Source organism: Stigmatopora argus, chromosome 6 (assembly GCF_051989625.1).
Source record: "Stigmatopora argus isolate UIUO_Sarg chromosome 6, RoL_Sarg_1.0, whole genome shotgun sequence".
Classification (NCBI taxonomy): Eukaryota; Metazoa; Chordata; class Actinopteri; order Syngnathiformes; family Syngnathidae; genus Stigmatopora; species Stigmatopora argus.
In genome coordinates, this window is record NC_135392.1 from 12,403,976 (window position 1) to 12,419,652 (window position 15,677).

General features: G+C 39.2%; 2 protein-coding genes and 1 long non-coding RNA gene across 15 annotated transcripts in view; 1 reads left to right on the forward strand and 2 right to left on the reverse strand.

The window, feature by feature from the left end:
• Positions 1–234: 234 nt before the first annotated feature.
• Positions 235–3,519, reverse strand: tmem51b (transmembrane protein 51b). The gene is made up of 3 exons (XM_077601873.1): positions 3,303–3,519; positions 1,841–2,267; positions 235–1,288 (listed from the first exon to the last, which is right to left on the reverse strand). Exons 2-3 carry the CDS (start codon positions 2,251–2,253, stop codon positions 865–867), a joined length of 837 nt encoding a protein of 278 aa, XP_077457999.1. The 5' UTR covers positions 2,254–2,267; positions 3,303–3,519; the 3' UTR covers positions 235–864.
• On the forward strand, positions 1,792–9,587 carry LOC144075113 (uncharacterized). 8 transcript variants are annotated; one of them, XR_013300477.1, is made up of 11 exons: positions 1,796–2,285; positions 3,056–3,135; positions 3,264–3,376; positions 3,479–3,614; positions 4,908–5,001; positions 7,296–7,454; positions 7,640–7,725; positions 8,854–8,970; positions 9,034–9,149; positions 9,213–9,328; positions 9,391–9,587. It is a non-coding gene; the product is annotated as an uncharacterized LOC144075113 (long non-coding RNA). The 8 variants fall into 8 exon arrangements; XR_013300480.1 differs by having other exon boundaries at positions 3,056–3,120; XR_013300483.1 differs by lacking the exon at positions 9,213–9,328 and having other exon boundaries at positions 1,792–2,285.
• Positions 9,588–12,530: 2,943 nt separating this feature from the next.
• kaznb (kazrin, periplakin interacting protein b) overlaps positions 12,531–15,677 on the reverse strand; it is a 76,659-nt gene continuing 73,512 nt past the window's right edge. For 5 of the 6 annotated variants that reach the window (XM_077601867.1, XM_077601868.1, XM_077601870.1 and 2 more), the window contains 2 exons: positions 15,418–15,551; positions 12,531–14,198 (listed from right to left, as the gene is read on the reverse strand). In XM_077601867.1, the coding sequence (XP_077457993.1) occupies positions 14,028–14,198; positions 15,418–15,551 (305 nt within the window). In that variant the 3' untranslated portion in view covers positions 12,531–14,027. The remainder of the gene's footprint in view (positions 14,199–15,417; positions 15,552–15,677) is intronic. The other variant, XM_077601869.1, reaches the window with a different exon arrangement.

A 15,677-nucleotide genomic window follows, 5' to 3' on the forward strand; every position in this document is an offset into this window, starting at 1 on the left:
GGCTACTTGTTTCCTGAAGTTGCTGCCCTCACAACATGACCTGGAATAATGGTACGTTGCATCTTAAATACTTTGTGCAACCATCATTCACTTGATCATTTCTACAAAACTTTCTTTAATACTCAATTTAATGGCATCCGCTAAGTGCACAAATGACCAAAAATACATAAATAATGCAATCTCACTGACATTCGCACCGCATATCAACCCGTATTTACAAAAAAATAGTGCTACTTAAAAAAATAGACACTGATTTTATTACGAAACCAACAAAAACAGCAATGTTGCTCAACATGAATACACTTGCCCACCTTTAACGTATTCCTTTCATCTGAACTGCCATTTGTTTCAACAGCATTCCAAATAAAAGGCCTTAGATATCAAGGTTGGCCTTTAAAAAAGCATATCTATAACGTTGCATTGAAATTTCTGCTTGAAATTGTTTAATTAAAAGCAGGCTGCAACTGAAACCTGATTTATTTGAATACAAAATACTTTAAAGAACTCAAACCATTACCTTACAGCACCACAATATTCAATTTTAGGCACTTGAAGACACGCTTAAAACATCAACAAAGAATTCCTCCCATTCTATGAATGAATCTTCATTAAGAACACAAATACAAAATGCGTCAATGTTAAATATCCCTATTTTTTTGCCCTTGAAATCCCACTTGTGCGTGCGCATATTAAATCACCAGCTTGCCTTTAATTGGCGCAGAGGTGCACGCTTAAAGAACGCAACGGGCATAGTTCCTCAATCTCGCGAGCTGGCGCCCCCAGCGACGTCTAACCGATATGTTGAGAACCAGCTGTGAAAAACTGGTTTCTTTGGGAGTGTTAGCAGTCCAGAAGTAATCACGTTCAGTCCAATTCCGGCGGCTTGTTGTCGTACAGCGGCGGTGGCGTAATGGGCTCGATGGTGACCGGGTTGGTCGTGGGACTGCGGATCTGGATGCGGAAGTCTTTCAGGTGCAGCTTGTCCGACTTGATGCGCCGGACCCGCAGGGGGCGCAACAGGCGGCTGGCCCGGCTGCTAGTGCGCGCCGGCAAGCTGGGCTGGCGGGCCGCGTCGGGCTGGGTGGCCGGCGAGGGGGCGTCGACGCTTAAGGGGGCGTCCTCGGCGGCGGGTGGCTCGGCGCCTTCGTTTTCCACGGCCGCAATGATGTCCTCGTAGGACGGCAGGTGCGTGTTGCTCTGGCGGAGGTTGCTCTGACGCACGGGGTAGTCGCTGCTACCCACTACTTCGTCGTAACTCGGAACGCTGAACGTGGTGGGATCCGGGACGCTGAGAACGGAGAAATTAGGAAATCATTTGCCGCCATTGACGCCAACTGACATTCTATGCGTAGGACTAAGAGGGCAATGAGCACACTTATTGATATGAATTAATACATAAATAAAATTCTAATGCATTTATTTAGCAAATAAATACATGTTATTGAATTTATATAGATATTTTATTTAGCGCTTCGCAGCTAAAATGTTAAGAGTAATAAAAAAATTGATTTATACATGAACTGGTCAATTAATGGCAAAAAGGATCGGTGATTAAACCATCAAATTTACGTCTGCTGCATCAGAGCTGTTGTGGGTTAAAATTCGGTCAACAGCAGGGGGCGGAATTGGACCAAGTGGCGACTTTAAAATGCCGTTATTGAAAGATTGTTCATTTTAATTGGAAGCCAAGTTTGCGTGCTTCCTAAAATGTATAATTTATGGAGTTACTAAAACAAAAAACATCACAGTCTAATCATACTAACCGTTGATTGTAAAGAAAAAAATATATATTATAATTGAATGATTCCCATTTGGGGGACTGGAATTTGAGCGTACTCACTCTTCTTGCTCGCCGGGCACATGATCCAAGAAGGCCGCTGACGCCGGCGTTGCCGCTTGCTGGCTGCTTTCGTTGTTGGCCCTGCGCTTGCTCCGAATTCCCAGGCAAATGGAAAGCAAGAGCATGGCCAGGCCCACGCCGACCAACACCATGGCGACCGACGACGACTTGGAGAGCTCTCCTTCTCCTCCGCTATCGTCATCGGCGGCGGCGGTGGTGTTGTTGGTAGGGGCGCCCGACGCTTCCCCGTCAACGGGGATGACCGTCCACACGATCATGACCACGCCCAGCGCGATGAGGCCCACGCCCAGGGCGCACAGGGCGTAGTGAGCCCCCGAACCGGTGCTCTCGGAGCGGGCGGGCTGATCGGCGGCTCGCTCTCCCCTGCCGCAAAGGCCCCGACTGGAACACATCCCTGCAGGACGTACTGAGACAAACACCAAAGGTTATGTGGGCATTTCCAACCCTTGGATTTCCTGTAGGATGTTTAATTTCCTTTTTTTCCTCCTTTCTTTTTTATTTGTGCTTCCTGAAAAACACGACAGTCGTCACATGCTGTCTGTGACCAATAATTCAGCACACCATTCATTTGTGGGGTGCTGGAGCCTATCCCAGCTACTTATGAGCAGTAGACTGGGTAAACGGTGAATTAGTTGGCACCCAATGACCAAATCCTTGAAAATTAATCTTTTTCATTAATTTTCATTCCCCCACCTATGTGTCATGAATCAGTAGATAAATATGCTGTTTTTAAAGCATGCAGATTATGAAAGGCAATTGAAACTCACTATATAAATGTGTATATTACAAATACACATGGCATTCCAAACATTTATTTTACGTTTAAGTGCTCTAAGTTGTGCTACCATTTCTGTTTGTCATACAAAAACGTGAAATCATATGTAAAACATGTCTTGAATGTCCTCCCCCAAGAACTTAAATCCGAATTTTGCAAGGTGAATGAGCATTTTCAAACAGAATTTGTATCCTGTGCAAACAAAAAAAAAAAAATACATGAGTCAAAATTTTCGTTTAGGTGAATTACGAATTTCAATGAGTTTTTTTAAATTAAGTTTTCAATGCAATGGTTCAAATAACGTTATTAAGCTACAGTTTCATATTTCAACGATTTCAGTAAACTATTTCTAATTCAACTTTAGACACTCGGATTGCGTTTCCGGTGGCACAAACATCAGCCATCTTCCTTTACAACAGGTGTCAATCATTAACCGCTGCCTTGCCATATTGTGGGCTGCAGTTTCTGCTAAACCAGCCCAAAAGTGAGCCAGCTTTACGTGAGTAACCCAACTTTAGGAGGAAGGACCTTCAATTAATGTCTGCCATCTTAAACTCATGTTTGCCTTCAATTGTTTTCTTGTAAAACAGAACGATATGTTCACGAAGCTTGTGTGCTTTTTCGCAGTTCGAACAACGACCTGAACTTCCTTAATGGATGCCTTACCTGAGTCACGCAGGTGTGTTCGCCCAGCTCACTGGCACATGCAGACGAAGAAAAATCTGGACTCCAAAGAAAAGGTAATGCTGCTATCTAATGTCAAAGCATCCGATGTTCGTTAATCCCGTAGTTTAATGAGTTGAGAGGAATTCGAGTGTAAAGTACCGCCACCTTCCACACAGGGAAGCCTCGCTCCAGCCCAACCTCTTTCCTGCCCCTGGCGCCTAAGATATCACGTATTAAAGGCTAGATGACTTAAGGCGGGATCTGCGGCATGAGCTCGTCGCAGCCATCTTGCGTCAGAGTACAAGACTTAAGGTGAGTTACTTTGTTTACTATCCAAACGGCTTATTATGATAATAATATGGCTGAGATTCTGACTTGATTTTCATTTATTTTAAAAATATAGTCAAAATATTGTATGTAGTAGATTTGCTGCAATTCTGACATTTTTGGAAAACCAAGTAGTTTGGAATATTAAAATAGCCAAATTCTTTTGACAACAGTGCGATAAAAGTGTTGTTGTTTTTAACCCTGTTAGCCATTTTTATGTTTCATTTTTGGGGACTTGATAAATTAGGCTATTTTACACTTTCGGAGGAGCTCTAAAGGAAAAAAAAATCCTATTGTGGCCAAATTGATCGTTGCAATAAAATGGAACAGGAATTTAATTCCGCAAATGCCAGGTGAGCATGGAAAGCAAATTCTTTCAAGCGCTTGACGTCCCTTGGCAAGTTTGAGCTCGCCTTGTTTCAACAACACGTGGGGACGCCCACAAAGTGGGGGCAAACCTGTTTTTCACTCACAAGAAGTGTGTTTTAACACAAAACAGCATACTACTTGTTTTGGAAATATAATCTCACTTTAGTGGAGTTATTTCAGCTCCATCATGATAATGGCACCCTCGCAGCATATTCAAAGTTCACCGTGTTTTTTGTCCCGTATTGCTCTTACATTAAACGAGCATCAGCCGCAAACACGAAATCTGTACTGCCTTCTATTGGCAATTACCAAACTCACTAATAATTCTGGAATTAATTAATCATCCCTGATGCAAAAAAAATCAAATCCGTCGATCAATCCTAGTCTATGCTACGTAGCTACCAAGTTTATTGACGATCGATTCACCAATGACAGAGGAGTAAGGATTCAAAATTAATGTCCACAAGATCAACAACCTTAGTGACAACTTGACAGGCCTTTATCGTGTCATAATAATCATAAAGTTGAGTAGATTTATTTGAAGGGGGCTTTATTCCATAAATTTCCCCAAAACAAAGGGATATTATAAATTGGATACTTTTTTAAATCAAAAGCATCCCAGCACAATTAGTTGATAAAATGTCAACAAATCAACAAAAAAAGACATTACCAGTCCATACAGTCATGTTTATTCAATTTCCAACCGTTTTTTTTTTATTCTCAAAACCAGGAATGAGTCAACCAGATATATTCTTATAACAAAAGACTGATTTTTTATTTTTTAATTGATGGCTTTGCTCATACAATTCCAAAAGAAGAGTTCGATTTTCAATCATATTGCATTTAAATGAGTAGGTAAAGTCCTCAGCAAAGTGTTTTCATATGTTGGTGATGTCCACACTCTTGTAGGTGCGCATGGGGCTGCGCGAGGTCCGCGGAACCGAGTGGACGCGTGCTTCTGCTGAGCGGAACCTCCGAGGACTCTGGCCTCGTGCGACAAAAGGTACAGACACAATATGATGCAAATGAAGACATTCAATATGTCACAAACAACAATTGGACACGGTATATGAATAGAGCAAGCTCATGTTTAACACAGGCGCGCATTGTATGCCCAAGTAGGGCTGCCACGATGAATCGACTTAGCTAAACTAAGCTATTTGGATTGAATTGTTGAAAGAAATCTTTAAGCTAAAAAGCATCCTCTTTTTGGGTCTATAAGAAAAATTTTTCTTCTATATTTTTATTTGTGTAGAAATGTTTTTTAAAACTAAAAACAAAAAGGTGAGTCTATATTTTCAATTTGTTTCTAATTTTTTTTAAAGTATAACAGTAGATATTTTCCTGTTTTTTCCTCTTTATTAAAAATGTTTGTAAAAACAAAAAGGGAAAAAAATCATTTAAAAAAAATATTTTTTGGTTTTACAGTTAAAATAATGCAAATTGTAATATGTATATTTAAAATTAGAAAATTTTAAATGAATAAAAAATAATATAAATAAAAGAAAGAAAATAGATTTTTTTAAAAAGAGAGTTCTAAATATTTAAAGGGCCAGATACATTTTATTAAAAAAATATTATACCGGGACACCAAGTTTATGCCCATATTTTACTTTGGCGGTCAAACACTATTATTTAGCGAGCTTTGAGTGTTTATGATGCCTTGCTGGATCTCCTCATTGGCTTCCTTCCCTCCGCAAAGCGTTTGACTGCCACCGGAGTCAAAGAAGAGACCACCTCTCCTCTCCCCCCCCCCCCCCCCCCCCCTCCTCGTGCCTGTCGATGCAGACCATTTGTGATTTGTTTATTGAAAAATCCAAAGCGGAAGACCATCAATACACGTCCAAAAATAGCATTTGAACAGAGGTGTGTTGATTTTTGATGGGACTCGCCTGCTGGTGACAAAGAGCGCTTTCATCTCTTCGCGCAGATACCGATGGAGCGCATGTTTCTCCACTGGGATTTCCAGCGCCCTCGCCATCGCCTCGGTGTCAAAATCGGGGTTCAGGAGCAGCATTGCACCATTCACTCCTTTACCGTGGAGATTGTCGGCAAACTCCTGAAAAATAGAGAAATAATTGTAAGGTGTGCAGCCCAAAATAGAGTGCGCCCTGGGCCGTTGCCCACATTGCCCGTAGACAAAACCGGCCCTACTGGCATCCAATGAGTTACCGTATGTTCTCGCATATAAGCTAAAAAAAAATTATCACTGAATCAAGGGTACGGCTTGCATGCGCACAAGACTTACGGCGTAGCTATACTCGTTTTCACCAGTAGATGTCGGCAAATTGACATTTACTATTTGTTGGTTATTTTCTGTTTTGCAGTAGGAAAACAACCATTACTGGATGAATTACTAACTTAAGATATTGACATTACTAATGTGCTTTTGATTCATACAGTATCTCAGAAATACCACTTATGATGATTTTTCTTAAGATTTTGCCTTCATTGTAACACATTTGTACTCCCTATTACAATGGCGGTCCGTGCATTTTCTCGTAGCGCCTTCAACGTATCAATCCAACCCTCAAAAACTATTGTATGGCTATAAAACCTCTACTGCAGCTACAGCTGTGACACAAAAAAAATAATCAATAAATCAATGCACAAAAATTGGGTAAAATCCACTTGCTAGCAGCATTTCATGATTAAATACAAATACTGGAGCTTTTCAGACATTACAACCGGGCCGGGGGGTGATTTTCCCGGGAAAAGACAGCAATGAACGTCAATGGGGTACGGGCAAACATTGCCCGAAAATGGGGTAAAATCCAGCCGAAAACAGCATTTATTGATTAAATACAAAACCTAGAGCTTTTTAGACATCAGAACCGGGCCCGGAGTATCATTTCCCCAGTAAAAAAGACAGCGATGAACGTCGATACGTCCATACGTGAAACGGCAAAAAAAATGCACTGCCACTGTTTAAATGTCTAGAAGTAAAAAACAAACACTAAAGTGCATGTCATCACATTGTTCATAATGTGCAATACTGTATTTTAAAGGATTAAAGCCCAACCCAAAAATGTTTACAGCTCCCCCCACTAACTAATGCACGTTATGAGGAAAACAATGTTTTTTTAAATATGAATGCCCAATCAACACGTATTTACAGCCCCGCCCCCGCCCCACCCGCTGACTAATGCATGTTATTATGAAAACAATGTATTTTTTTTTAAGTATTAAAGTCCAACCCAAAAGCATTTACAGCCTCCCCCCACACACACCCACACACTGACTAACGCACGTTATTATGAAAAGAATTTATATTTTGTGTGTGTCTATCTTTAATAGGCGTGGCCGAGGTCACAGTTCAAATTGCTGACGTCAAACCGCAAGATGGCTGATGATGAGCCAGGAGGCAACACGGGCGTGCACTGCAGAGCAGCTCAAAAGTGACTATTTGTCGAAGAAAGCCGGACAAACTTCTCACAGGACGGTGCAGCACATTCGGTACGTTGTCATTTGGGGAGTTCGAAGCCCCAGTTCTCGTCTTAAGAGTGATAAGAGCATGATTCGTTGACGTGATGTAGCTAGCCCCATGTGTGTGCAGACAGCAAAATGTTTGCAAACAAATTGGCTACATTGCGTTACCGATCGCTCTTTGTTTAAAAAGATGTCATTGCATTGTGTTTCAGTCCCTCAACGAGAACAGACTGCTGGGAAACATCAAGAATGTGGCCAAAACGACCAGAAAGGGGCATCTTGTCGACGCCATAACAAAGTGAGTCATTTTTAAATAGTTCCGTTTTTCTCTATCCGTGTAATATTTAAACGTCAGCGTTCAGTATTCAAGGCTTTGCGCAATTGGCTCGTTTTTCATCATGATACATTCAACTTTTGAATGAAAACACTAACTAGCTTGGTGGTTTTTTTTTTATAGCAAAAACCTGTGGATAAGTCACCCACACAAATGGCATTAGTGGACGTGTAAGGAATAAACAGTAATCCTCGATTATCGTGGTTAATGTAGACCAGGGTCATCCCTATTGAATTTAATTTAAAAAATAATACTATAGTGGCAAGTGTAGGAGTAGCTTCCGCTTGTGAGTTTCACATCTTTCTGAACTTACAAATAATAATCGAACATAGGCTTTGTCATCATTGACTCGACAGAAGCCTAATTGTCATCATACCCAGATAACTGCGTATGACGAAATTGGTAATTGGTACAAAAAATTCTGCCATGTATTGGAACTGTGCACTCAAATAGATTATATACTTTTACCCCGTTAACTTTCTTAAAGACCTCAGGGCTTGGACCGTTTCATTTTTAGTTTTAAATGTGGTTTTGACAAAACCTAAGTGACATTTATTCATCAATCGTGCAGGTGTCATTTTTGACTCCTTTAAACATTTTTTTCCTCGGCATAAGAAGAGAAAAACGGAAGCATTTTGGATATTTATTTTTTTAAGAATTAATGGATTTGAAATAATTGACTGGAAAAACTCAAGGCAGAAGTAGGATTTATTTTATTTATTATTTTCATGTAATTTGTACCTTGTGGGCCCCTGTCCAGTGTGTTTTCTATATTTCCCACCACATCAAGATCCTGATTATTTGTTTGTGGAGGAAAACATGAAAAATTGACTGGATAGGGGCCTTTAAAGACTTGAATCATTTTTAGTCTCTCTGCAGCAGACAAAAAGAAAACCTGACCATCAGGAGTATTGCTAATATTGCCTTTTGCAGTGTCTGAATAATGGGTACCCTTTTAATGTTTTATAGAGAAAAAAAAAGCTAAACGTAGGAGTTTTTTTTAGTTAAATTTGACTTAATTAGGCCCTAGTCTGTATTTTTTTTATGTAACTTAATCTATTGTGCATTGACCCATTTTTTTTTATTTTCCAGAATTCCACAAGGGGGACCAGGTTTCCTGCCTATGTACAGATAGGCTGACGCACCCCCTCATTTCTCGGTGCTGGGGGTTACGCCAGAACCTATCTCCAAACTTTTTCAAAATAAAAGGTGAGACCTTGTGAATGGTGTTTTACTTAACTTTGTGCATTGACCCTTTTTTTTGTTTTCCAGAATTCCACAAGGGGACCAGGTTTCCTGCCTATGTACAGATAGGCTGACGCACCCCCTCATTTCTCGGTGCTGGGGGTTACGCCAGAACCTATCTCCAAACTTTTTCAAAATAAAAGGTGAGACCTTGTGAATGGTGTTTTACTTAACTTTGTGCATGGACCCTTTTTTTTGTTTTCCAGAATTCCACAAGGGGGACCAGGTTTCCTGCCTATGTACAGATAGGCTGAGGCACCCCCCATTTCTCGGTGCTGGTGGTTACGCGAAAACCTATCAGTGAAGTTTTTCAAAATAAAAGGTGAGACCTTGCGAATGGTTTTTTACTTAACTTTGTGTATTGACCCCTTTTTTGTTTTCCAGAATTCCACCTGGTGCCAAGGGGAGTGTCTTCGTCCATTTGAAAATGGATGAAGGCAAAACTGATTTTTCAAAATGCTGGAGGGCCTGTGTGAACCTATCAGTGAAGTTTTTCAAAATAAAAGATCTTGCAAAGTATATATGGGTGTTATGCCAGAACCTATCTCCAAAGTTTTTCAAAATAAAAGTTTTTCAATGTATACATGTGTTTGTCTTTATCTAACAAAACATGCAAGTAACAATCCAAGTTAAAAACATTTATTTACAGGTAAACATTTCAACTTTAGCATACTTAGTTGGCATTACATTGAAGTGTTGATTGGTGTAGCCAGTCTTTTCTCCACTTTGTCCACCTGTAGACAAGACATTTTAGTTAAAGGTTCACAAAACAATTTTACACTTACAATTAATTTTTGTAAAATACACTTAGAAAAAAAAATTAGAAGAAAAGCTGGGTGTATATACACTTAGAATTTTTTTTAAAAAACTGGGGAGTAAACACTTAGAAAATAAAATTAGAAAAAATGAACATGGGGGGAATAAAATTAGAAGAAAAGCTGGGTGTATATACACTTAGATTTTTTTAAAAAAAACTGGGGAGTAAACACTTGGAAAATAAAATTAGAAAAAATGAACATGGGGGAATAAACACTTAGAAAATAAAATTAGAAACATGAACATGGGGGGAATAAAATTAGAAGAAAAGCTGGGTGTACATACACTTAGATTTTTTTAAAAAAAACTGGGGAGTAAACACTTAGAAAATAAAATTAGAAAAAATGAACATGGGGGAATAGACACTTAGAAAATAAAATTAGAAAAAATGAACATGGGGGAATAGACACTTAAAAGATGGGGGGAATAAACACTTAGAAAATAAAATTAGAAAAAAAAATAAACTGGGGATATATACACAGGGAATAAACACAGACTTCCTGCTCTAACATGAACTGAAATCCTTCTTACCTTAAAGAGTTAGTCAAAGAGCTGTGGAAATGAATGGCCAGTGAAACATGATGATTTAGGCTTTTATTTAATTTGGATTTTCAGAAGTACAGTTTTTTGGGGGAAGTAGTTCTAGATGCTAAACAGGGAAAACTTGATTTAACCAAGGTATTTGGGGGTTGCCAAACAATTACAGGATAGAGAAATCTTACAAGAAATTTAATAAACGATCATGATAAAAAAAATGAAAATTAGTTAGCAAGTGCCAAGTACTATTTTTCCTTTTCTAGACAAGGCGATTAAATATACAGATTGACATTAACAGCTAGGACAAGGGTGTCAAACTCGGGTTGGTTCGCGGGTCGCAATAACGTCACCTCGATTTCACGTTGGGCCAGACCATTTTTGAAATAATATTTTGATATATTTTTGCTATTTAAATTGGATTAAAAATAACTATCAAAAGCCCTAAATATTCAGTTTTTAAAGATCTAAAAAAAATTATGAGCTTTTTTTTTTCTTTGTGAGGGAAAATATCTTATAATAATTTGTTTTTCATTTCAAAAGGAAACAAAATATTTTTGAGAATATGTTCAATATTAGTGGAAAACAGAATTTTTTAAATATATTTATTTTTAGATTTTACTAAATGCTTTTTGAACTAAAAACACAAAAAGGAAAAAAATGGATTAAAAAACTACAATTATCGATTTAAAAAGGGGAAATATAATATACATTTATAGTCTTCATTTGAATTTGATCCTAACAGAAAGTCGGCACTCATGATTTACTTTCTCGGGCCGCACAAAATGATGCGGCGGGCCAGATTTGGCCCCCGGGCCGCCGCTTTGACACCAGTGAGCTAGGAGAAAGTTGGCTTAATAGTTTGTATACGGCGATTAAATATACAGACTGACGTTAACAGCTAGGATAAAGTTGGCTTAACAGTTTTGTACAAGTGATTGTTTTTGTAAAAACAGAACCATTACAAATCGGCAACGGGTGTTTAGCACTGGCAATGAAAACTATCATTACTTACAACACGAACAGGAACTAACTAGAGTGAGCATTTACCCAGCAAACTGTCGGTTGATGTCTTGGCGTTGTTCGATTAAATTTAAAGTCTTGCTACACGACTCAATAATGGAGAGAAAACGGATAACATAGTTTTTAAGTCAAATCGTGACGCTAACGCTAATGCTAACTAGCAACATACGGCACGAAGCCCAAACTTAAATTGTCGACGGTGTGTTAAACCTGGCATTAAACTAAGAGATTGGTTGGCATTTTGGGCTCAATTGATTGCTGAAAAGTCTCCCGATAGCGTGATAAAAACGCATTTAGGCCAGCAAATTGCTCTACTCCTTACCTTGTTGGCGTGCTTGTTCGACCGACAGGATAGGAAGGCATTCCAAAAGGAACACTTACTGCGCATGCGCTTAATTAACTCAGCTGCTTTGCTTCGACAATAGGCGTAACCACGCCCATATTGTCCCCCCACATTGAAAGCGGAAAAGATGGTGGCTTGATTTGGTTTATTTGAACCTATTTTCTCAACTGCGTATCCTCAAGGGTCGCGGGGGGTGCTGGAGCCTTTCGCAGATAACTTTGGCTGACACCCTTAATTGGTGGCCAGCCAGTTGTAGTATTTCAACTCAATAAAACATGCATTTTTGTCATTTATTTTTTGACACAAATCTGTTTTATCATTTTACTTCAAATAGTTAAAAATCAGCCCACTCGCTGTCCCTCAATTCAATTCAATTGGGTGGTCTTGAAATTTTTTAACCTTTAGATGGAGCTATAGTCTAAATTTGGCTTTACCGTTTTAAACACGCATGTATTTATAAGGGATAGATGGTGTCCAATTACCATTTTTTTAACTTAGACTGGTAACTAAGGATAAGGTTTCTCATAGTTCAGTTCATTAAAATAAGCAGGGTGATGTGCGATGTGAATAATCTAAAAGAAACATTTACATAGATATAAAAAGTCTGCACACACTGGTTTCAAGTTTAGCAAACATGTTATAGTAATATCATGCTTCCTTCGGGGTGTGTAGACTTTTTCCTTCGACTGTAAGAAGTGATTTCAAATGACGAGAGACACATTAGAAACAACAATTGCTACATGGAACATGTGCTATAGTTTTCTTTTAGAAAATAAGATTTCATGCCGCCCCAAAAAGTGTATCTGCGGCAGATAAATATTTGTTTTTATTTGTTAAATAAAATACATCCATAGATTTCCTCTTTTATTCCATGTTGCCTACATTACAAAGCATTCAACAGAGACGTATTAGGAGGAGTGTTACACGAACAGGAGAATAAAGCAACACTAAGGCTTGCATTTCCAATGCAAGTCAATTTTGCTGATGAAACGATGAATGAAGCATGAATAAGAAATGACAATAATGGTCTTTTTTAACATATTCATTCATTTTGGCTTGTTAGGAAGCTCTGAAGAAATGATGTAAGCAAGTACTAACAGCGAGACTACAACAAATTACCGTACTTCCTGAAATAGTGGCGTTTATTGCAGGTTGGACATTTAAAAAGAAGTCTCTTTATATTTATTGGCGTTCCATCCATTTATTATTTTTGAGTGTAGTATTTAGTATTTTAAACAATATGGACCTATTTTTAAATGGCAAAATATTAATTGTGCAGTGATTAACAAACCGATTAGACCACCTGTGCTTCCAGCATTATGGAAAAGACTGCTAAGCTCTAACAATTTAAATACATTCAACAACTACAATTTTTTTTCCACTTCTGGAATGACAGTAATAAAATATTATCTGCCATAACATAATACAAACATAAAAGTGCTGGTCTAATATATTTGTTAACCACTGTATTTTTTAATCTATTATACAGATATTCTTTTCCAGGAAACAAATGATACTTCATAAAAGCTATAAAATGAAATTATAAGTCATTTATATATTTTTAGGAGCTCTACTACCATTTACTTTATATTTACGGCATTATGTATACTTCCAAAATATTATACCAGTATACAGTGATCGTTAAAATCATCAGTATCACAGAGTATTATGATGCTGAAGCCACTATTTGAGAAAATACGGTATTTTTCCAGGGTGAGCGTCACATTTGTTATGGATCATTAACTGATGATGAAATTCCATCCCTGGCCCATGTTGCGATTATGATATGTATGACAACACATAACTGCATAAATAGTCATTTTTGGGTATTTTCCCCCCGCACACGAACGTGTAGTGGACTTTGCCGGCCAAAATTATTCCAAGTATAAAGCGCCATGAAGTAAAAACAATTTGAAAAAAAGCAAACAAGGTTAAAAAGACAAATTGCTCCTATTTACACATAAACTGCAGTCCTTCAAGTCTCCAGTTGTAAAAAAAACAAAAACAAAGACACAATAATACAGCATGTCTGCAAATACACATAACCCCGCCTATATATTTATATGCATGTAAACATATGTACATATGCATACATCTATAAATATATATATCATTTACATACATACAATTTAAGGGTTTCATATACTATACATTTGGTGAAATAGCAGTCTCTTTTAGGCTTTGTTTTTTTTTAACTGGATAGCCCCCCCAAAGAAGCCCATCTCATACAAACTCCTACATGCACACACACACACACACACACACACACACATACACACACACACACACACGCATACACACAGTATCACCAGTCAGCATCCTCCTCTATGTAATAGTCGGGTGTGGCAGTACCGTCAAAGAGGCCCGGGTCCATAGACTTGCGCTGTTTCCCACGAGCAAAGACTCGCGACAGCGAGCTCAGCGTCATCTTCTCCTTCTTTTTCTTACGCTTCTGCTCCTCCAGGTCCTCCATGGACTGAAGCGCACACAAAAGCACACCATGGTTAATTTCTGTAGTCCTTTGTGCATATTACCTTGGTGTAAAAAGCAGTTGGTAAAAAGTATGCGAAAATAAGAGAGGATGTAGCAAGCTGGAGGGGAAAAATAGTTATCCCAATATCCCTTTCTACTATTTTACAATACATTTTATTTAAATAAAAAAAGTGGAAAGACTGCCTGAGCTAGTTTTATTTTCTACGATGACTTGGCGGAATGTTAAACAATTTCAGGCTTATGCTAGCACTTAAATCAGGTGAAATGTGCATAATTTGTGGCTTTGTATGATTATTAGATACATTTCTTATAGTTAGTGCTTTTAAAATAAATGTAGCATTCCCCCAAAAGTTTCAGGTGATATTTAGTAAATAACATGGCAGTAGTCATGTAGTAGAGATTGTTGTAGTATGACGTTAGCGGCTAATAATATGTCTTACAAATAACGGAGAAGGACTGTTTAAGTGACTAACTCCATCTAGTGTTAAAGCTGAGAACTGCAACCGAATATAGACTGAATTTAAACTTCTTTTGTGCGTCATATTCAGTGATAGCCTAACTTAAAATCTCCACCCGTCACCAACACCAAGAAGCCATGCTAGCTAGCAGCAGCAGAACAACACACGCACACACGCACACACGCACGCACACACCGTGTGCGGTCAATTGGTCGCCGGTCTTTTGGTCGCGGTCTTTTGGTCGCCCCAACCGCGACCACGGGCGACCAAAAGACCGGCGACCAAAAGACCGACGACCAAAAGACCGGCGACAAAACAAGGTAAAACAACACAGTCTACGCATCAATAAAAGCCAACAATGGCCATGAGCAGTTTCACTGAGCCGACGTGTGAGTGTAGAAGAGTTTGTATGTACATGCGTTGTCCCTTTAAGAAGCGACGTCAGTCAGGGTCTTAACAAGTTCTCCAACAAAAAAACAATACAAGTCCGGGAAATTTGGAGCTTTTCTTTAGCCTAATAATTACTAGGGCATTAAGTATGACTAAATAGTCATTCACAGTTTGTATTTAGGGAATTTGAGCAACAATTTAAATGGTAATTATCACTTACCTTCCGGGCGACCAAAAGACCGGCGACCAAAAGATCGGCGACCAAAAGACCGACGACCAATCGACCGTGTACCGCACACACACACAAACACACGCGCACACACAGCACACACACTAATGGCAGACTGCTCTTACGTTACAGAGGGAGTGCGTCCGGTGGCGGGGGGAGTTGATGTCGCTGGGCGTGGACGAGCGGTCCCCGTCGGCCGCCGAGGCGTCAGAGATGACGGACGGCTGGCGCGAGTGGCAGGGGCTGATTCTGACCACGGCTGGGGTGAGGGGCCACGCACAAACACACACGCGCAGTCCCAGAATGGACACAAGCCCACCGTTAGTTCACGAAACCTCGAGGAAAGCAGTTAGTAGAAACACCAAGACGGACGGCACCCCAAGGC